Here is a 7,354-nt window from a genome sequence, read left to right on the forward strand (position 1 = left end):
TTTGAATAAGATGCTCCACTTGGCCTCGTTTTGGCTACAATAGTTTGATAATTTGTTATTATCATTACTCATTATCATTAATGAAATAATAGTCAGTCAGAAGGCTTATTAATATGTAATAATAATATGTATACTAAGCCTAAAGGTGGCGCTTTACTACGACGGCCATCTTGGATGGTACACATACATAACTCTGCATTGCTACACCATCTTGTCAGCACTCTAGTTGTTTAATAGCTCTATGTTTATTACCCAGTACTCCACCGCGCGCGATTTTTTTTCCCGTACGAAACATTTGCATGAAACTTCAATACAATAACTTATTATTATTATTATTATTATTATTATTATTATTATTATTATCATTTCGGCATTACATGAAATTAACTTGGTTTAGCCTTGTAATCAAGAACCTGCCGATTACTATGCCTAATATTAATAACTAGCTCATTTTTACATTCATTTGATGTTTTGCCATTTTGGCAGGTCTTATGGCATCCAGTATTTTAGAGCTGCCTATTCTCAGCTCTTCTCTTAATTTGAAAATAACTGTCATTCTGTTTCATTTGATTAGATGAAGAAAAACGCACTTTTCCTTACTCTTTGTGCTTTTCCCAGAAAGCGTTTTTAGTAGGCCTAGGTAATTATGCAAGACCCAGGCCTAACTAAAAAATTAAAATTGTCATAGTATGTAACTCAAGTTAAAATAACACTTTTCATTACTCGTGCAGCTTAATCAAATATTATATGTCATTTTAAACGACCCATTGTTATTAACATGGTAACATCAATGTATTTTTCAAAAATTAGACAGCGACGTTCTCTCAGAAGTTGTTCTGTAGACGTTTATCTGTTGATGACCTTTTGACCTCCTGAATTCTGCAATGAGATTTTCGGGTCGATTCAGCCGAGACGGCCCGAGTGGAGTTTCATGTAAATGTTTCGTACGGAAAAAAAATCGCCCACCGCGCACGGTCGGTTTGTACGTTTATCTGTTCTCCACAAGATACTGTACTTTTGTTTTCTGCTTACTGAGTTTACAGCGGGCGTACTTCTACCGCGCTACGCAGCGCTGCACTGGGTAATAAAAAGAACATACAACCGTTAGTGGGCGTCATACACAGGCGTGACGTTTTTACGAACGGGACTTTGCTCTCTTGTTCTATAAATACTCTTTGATAAAAGCAGAGCATTCCAGCGCATGCGATCTACAACCTCTGAATTTGCCTAGTATTCTTTTGCGTAAAACTAAAATGAATGCCAATATTTTTGCATTGTTTATAATAAATAGAGTAATGAATAGGCCTATGCATTTTTTCTTTAAAAGAATCTTTTTTAGTGAAATTTTGCCGGGAATGGGGCCTTAACACACAAACTACTCGGTAGAACGATCAGCCCGAGTTGTCTCTATCAATTGCGGCTAGGGAATATGTAACGTTCTAAAATCTGCATCTTACTTTCGATCAGTACCAAATTTGAGGCTGACCGAGATACACTTAAAATTGTAAATGTGTAAAAATTCGAAGTACATAGCTGTTGTTCTCGAGTTAAGCTCGGACAACACACACCTCACACACACACACACACTCCCACACATTCGCACCTACACACTCACACACACACACTCACACACACACTCACACCCACACCAACACACACACCCTCGTAGCTCTATCCGTGGTCGAAAATACACCAATAAACTGAAACAGGCCCCCGAACAGTTTCTCGCCCCCGGGCCACCTAACTCGCCGTTACACCACTGGTAAAGAATGGATTACCTATAGAGTAGACTAGGCTTTAGGCTAGGCCTAGCGGGTCATGGGAAGATCCGATGTTGAGTGCATGCATCGCCGAGCGCTCAGTTCCATTCCCAAAATTACGCACCACGCGTGCATCTATGGTTCGACTTCTATGGTCAAAAATGCATGTAGGGCCTATATTATGTGAGATGTTATGTTTTAAAAATGAGTTTCTCGAATTTGTAATTTAATTGAAAAAAAAAAAAAAAAAAAAACTCTTTATAAAAAGAAAAAAAGCCGAACCGAATTTTTGGAAAGTTTCGGTCGGTCGCGCAAGGCAACACAAGTTACATATCTTTGGGCCTTCATAAACGTATAAGAGGTACCGTATTTGAAGAAAAAAAACTATGGTCAATCATTCTTATTATTTCTTTGATTCAATTGTAAGATTTCCTTTTCAAATTTGCCATCGTTTTTGTTAGAGCTAAACTGTAGTAAAGCATTTCTAATTTCCATCAAACAGCATATGTTAATTTGACAATATTGTTTTTCACATTTAGAAGATCGGCTTTATTGGACTAATAGGCTAAGTAGAGAAATTCGCTCTTGTGATACTGCTGGCGGAGGGAACATTGAACTTATCAATTTAAATTCACTTTACACATCATCAAGTCGGTGGCCAACAGATGTCATGCTGATTGGACAGTACATTTACGTACGTTCGAAGTATGACAATCACCTTATCCGTGCACGTCTTAATGGAAGCTTTCCACGCAGGGAAGAAGAATTGGGAACTTTTAAAACAATCGACAGAAGGGATCACCTTTATGCTTTGAAACGTGGGTTTACATATCTATTTTTTTAAGAATTTAACCTCTATTGTTGCGTGTAATAGGTTTTTTGCACTTCAACCCATATTCTTAAAACACATTGTTGCCCTATATATCGAGCTAAATCTTTCATAAACCTTAGGAGCAAATGTGTTATTAGCCAATAGAAAGAGCTTGATTTGGTGATGTCATTGGTCAGTTTATATTTTCTTCGCCACAGATGTTTTAAACTGCACTAATGTAGGCCTACAACTACAATTTCGTTTAGCCGAATTAAAATCTTCACCTGACTTTTATGAATAAATCATAAGTTGTTATAACGAGTGCTTGTTCAAGACTAGTTTGATCTAGGACTAAAGTTCGTTTCAAGAATACGGGGCGTTTATCTACTAAAGATGTATTGTCCTTTTTTCCCATTTGCCTTTTTAAATTTATATATTATTGAAGAATCTCTATTGAGATCCAGCGCCGCCATTGATGCACAGTAGAGATTGCATTTTTAGATCTCCGATCTTGTTCACAAATTCACGGACTAGTGCTGTCTCGTTAGAATTTCGTAGGACGCGTTAAGAATGACAAAATATTCTCTGCATCTACTGGAACCGAGCCACATAGCTTGTATTCCACTATTTGCATTCACACCTGGGCTGTGTATATATATTGCCTTGGTTTGGCTCTGTAATGATTAGTGGTCGTTGGACTAGTTTGGGCGTTACCTAAGCTGGTCGAACGTTTCTTTTGGGTCTATACCCTAGCTGCACTGATGAGGCCTGGAAGGCCCAAACGGATCCGTCTGCAGATATTAGGATTCCTTCCAGTGGATGCTTAGTTTATTTTGTCATTCTGATCGGATTTTCTCTACTGTTCCGTTTTCATTTTAAATAGTTTTGCATTATGTGGCCGTTTGCTGTTTTATGGGTTATATATATTGATATATATATATATATATATATATATATATATATATATATATATAAAACACATTAACTTGCTCATATTTAAGTAACATAGAAATTAGTGAAAAAAATGTTTACCGATAATTTTACCTTGTACCTTGTAGATGAAACTCCCAAAACGTCCATGATCAGAGACTATAAGTGACGAGGGTGAATTTATTTTTGTGTTACTATTTCTTGTTTTATGTTACTGCAAAATGAGCAAGTTATTGTTATTTCCAAGGGACAATACATATTACTGCTACCGGTACTGGTGATGGGGATGATATTGATGATGACAACGAAAATGACAGCGACGATTAATATGACAACAATGGTGAAGACAGCGACACCAATGCTAATATATGAAAAAAATGGCGATGTCGGTAACACTATTGCTAATTAGTTATTATATAATGATAAAAACACAAACGTCAACGTTTTTCATTTATCTTATTATCAAAATCATCAATTATCAATTTCGGCATGTATTTATTCCGTGGTGATGCACATTTATTTAACGTTTTCATATATTTCCTGTTTTAATTGTGTACATAAATGGGTCTGAATATGATAAATGATCGGATGATTTATATTTTTCTTATAACTTATTGATAATAGTGAATCCTGAAATCATGAGTTCACAAGTTTGTTCCGATGGAATTAGGACACCTGAAAATACAACTCGTAAGTTAACATTCATGTAAAATAGGAAAAAAAATGTATTCAATTTTAATTTGTTTACTAAAAATTTCGGTACATTTATCGGGAATCGGGATACGTCAGTTATTGAAATCTTTATTACCATTCTTTCAATAATTACATTGTACTTAGATTATTAAAAAAATTATCTCGTTCCTATAATGTAGTTTTTTTTAAACTTTCATTTAATATGATTAAACTAAAATAACATCGGCTACCTAGACCGATGTTATTTTGGTTCTATATGAAAAGTTAATAACACCACCTTGTACTTGTTATTATCTTTGTACATATTTATTTATTTATTTTTTGTATTACTTTTGTTTAACATTACACCAGGCACTACCGCCGCCTTCTTCAAAATATCTGAGAAATTTGTTGAAACTTGCCACGGTGTTACTTTTGAAGGCTGTACAAGGTGCGCGATGGAATGCATGAGGGCGCTACATTGCAACTCGTTCCGCCGGGATGCCGAAAACGGTTGCCAATTAAATCCAGCGCCCAGCATGGAGCAATATACAAACACGAGATATCAAATGTTGATAATGTCGTCATAATAGAGTAAAAACTGAAATAATTGTATAAAACTTATTGAACAGTATGGTCAGTGGAGGAGATTCAATATTTGTAGGGTGAACTTGAATTGACCCACTAAGGCTGGGGGTCCGGGGGTCGCCTAGGACACCCAGTGAGGTCAAGGGGCGAAGGCCGCAGAGCTCATGCATTTTAGTGGCTTAGGCGACCAATTTAATAGATTTCTGAGGAGGAAATTTGACAAAAATAAAGCTGTAGAAATTACATTTACAATGGATTGCCAACTCAAGATAACTAGGCCTATATAAAACATGGATCAACCAATTTATACTTGCCTATTTATGACTAAGTGTAGGCATATCCATTTAAGTGTCAACCACAGTGTGGCAGATAAAATAAAATCTCACGCAAATGTTTTTAAAGTGTAATATTATGTTTCTATGAATATATATATACTACTATGAGTATTAGTATTCAGTATAGAGTATAATTTATTGTCATTTGTAAATGCATTTTACATAGAAATATAATTGCAATGGTCCGACTACAGTGTGTTGTTTTCGTTGATTATGATAATGCTTGCTCTGTCAATGGTGCACCATTTGTTATTGAAGATTGTTCCATACGTATTTAGAGAGTAGTGTGCTGTAACATATTTATGTTAGGCATATTTGTAGAACTGTTTTATCGATAATAAATCAAGCACAATGGATGTAAACACACTGCGAACTTTTATCGATGTTATCAACATTACTTCGTCAGGCTATGTGAGCTAACATTTTATAAATACTTATATAATAAAACATTTGTTGTAGCACAGTAAACATATGTAAACAAATGTGGTAAATAATACAGTGCTCAAATAAAGGAGCAAATGGTGTTATAGTTGTTAAGCATACCAGTAACTCTTCAACGAAAATGTTCCTAGTAGTAGTGCGCGCGTAGCTAATATAATTATGAAGTAGAGATCTGGCACTTTCAACGAGTGAACATCCCATAGGCCTACAGTTATGTTTACTGATGATTAACTTACCACCTTTCTAATGAGTCGTTCACAATTATCAGCATTTTCAAAAGTGTACAAGCATTACTCTTTTTCGGTACCCCCTCTCTCTCCCCTCTGAAAGTGTACAAAAATGTTGATTTTGCAAAACCATTCTCCACTTTTTATTGTCAAGTCAGCTAAACCAATGTAATTGGTTGCTTAAAAATGAATATAACATCGATGGTTACATTATAATTTTACCATTATTTTACATATTGCATGTTGTTTTGAGTCAACATTTTTATGCATATGTAAGAGTGAACACATTTGTCTCTCCCTCCCCTCTAGCGTACAGTGTTTGTACAGTTTGAAAATGTTGATAATGTTGAACGACACCTAAAGAAAATAGACAACAAATTGGCTAGCATAGATACATAGCATTAGAGCATATCCTATACAGTAATGTTGAACGACACCTAAAGAAAATAGACAACAAATTGCGAATAATACATTTGGAATGAAAAACATCGGATGAAGGCACACAATTAATCCTTGTTGTTAACCAAAATTAAACGTACTGAAATTCAATATTAAAAGACTGAGAGCAAACTGTTACCAGTATGAGGGCGGATGTTTCATCGTTTTTAATGCAAATACGCGGAACAGCTCATTCTTCTTTGATATTATAAACTGAATGTGTGCTTAAATTTAATAAAGATGTTTGTGTAATCGCCTCTTTATAGCAGGTGACTTAATTATTAATATCGAAATATATGTGTGGTAAAAAAAACTTGTATCGTCTCGTTTAGTGTCTAATTTAACCATGTACTCAGTTTCCAGTTTCTTATATTAAATTAAAGCACATTAAATTAAAGCGCACTGTTTTTTTGTGAGAAACTCTCACCGCTAGATAGTTTCCCCACCTCTAGTTATTAACTCTGTACATGGCAGCATATTATTACTGAACCACTTGCGTGCTGGTAATGGGGAGTTTTCGCTGCACGACGTTAACCTTAACGGATGACGTCATAATTTATTCATCTTGCGTTGCGGAGTACATTAATTTCAGGATTTTACGTGCTCGACGGACGTTAGTTACGGGTTTGCGCATACGTATTTCGATTTGTTTACAAAAGGGGCGGAGTTATCGCGTTGCAAGTTGGGTACTAACGTTAAAGTTAAGGTTAACGTCGTGCGGCGAAAACTACCTATTAACTACATATTCGAACTTTGTTTCACATTGCTTTCTGTTCACGTTTATATTTCATGTGTTTGTGGACATGCGCGTATTTCTTGCTACCGTCTATTACATTATGCATATAGGTATCGGTAAATTTAGGGGGAAGTCACTGTCGATGCTAAATATTCGGCTGGATAGGGCGCGGCTCCGTACCGTCAAGTAAGCGTGAGGATCGTAGTATGCACTGAAATGTACGTGTTTATGAAGGGTAGATAGTACCGTGTAACAAATTGTGAATAACCAGCCGTGCGCGAACATAACAAAAGAAGGCACAGTATAGAACTGGTTTTATGTTTAGGCCAGCATGTAACATTGACTAAAATTCAATGTAGCCAATTCTTGGGTTACGATCTTTATTTGGGGGATATAGTAATATTTCTGGGGCAAAT

General features: G+C 35.7%; 1 protein-coding gene across 1 annotated transcript in view; it reads left to right on the plus strand.

Moving 5' to 3' along the window:
• The window catches only part of LOC117124640 (low-density lipoprotein receptor-related protein 1B-like), a 21,813-nt gene extending 15,576 nt beyond the window's left edge, over nt 1–6,237 (plus strand). The window contains exons 6-8 of the mRNA XM_033270944.1: nt 2,300–2,578; nt 4,126–4,191; nt 4,546–6,237. Of these exons, the coding sequence (XP_033126835.1) occupies nt 2,300–2,578; nt 4,126–4,191; nt 4,546–4,763 (563 nt within the window). The 3' untranslated portion in view covers nt 4,764–6,237. The remainder of the gene's footprint in view (nt 1–2,299; nt 2,579–4,125; nt 4,192–4,545) is intronic.
• Nucleotides 6,238–7,354: the final 1,117 nt, after the last annotated feature.

The sequence above is a fragment of the Anneissia japonica genome, unplaced genomic scaffold (genome assembly GCF_011630105.1).
Source record: "Anneissia japonica isolate Jap-2015-1 unplaced genomic scaffold, ASM1163010v1 scaffold288113_len131101_cov153, whole genome shotgun sequence".
Taxonomy (NCBI): domain Eukaryota; kingdom Metazoa; phylum Echinodermata; class Crinoidea; order Comatulida; family Comatulidae; genus Anneissia; species Anneissia japonica.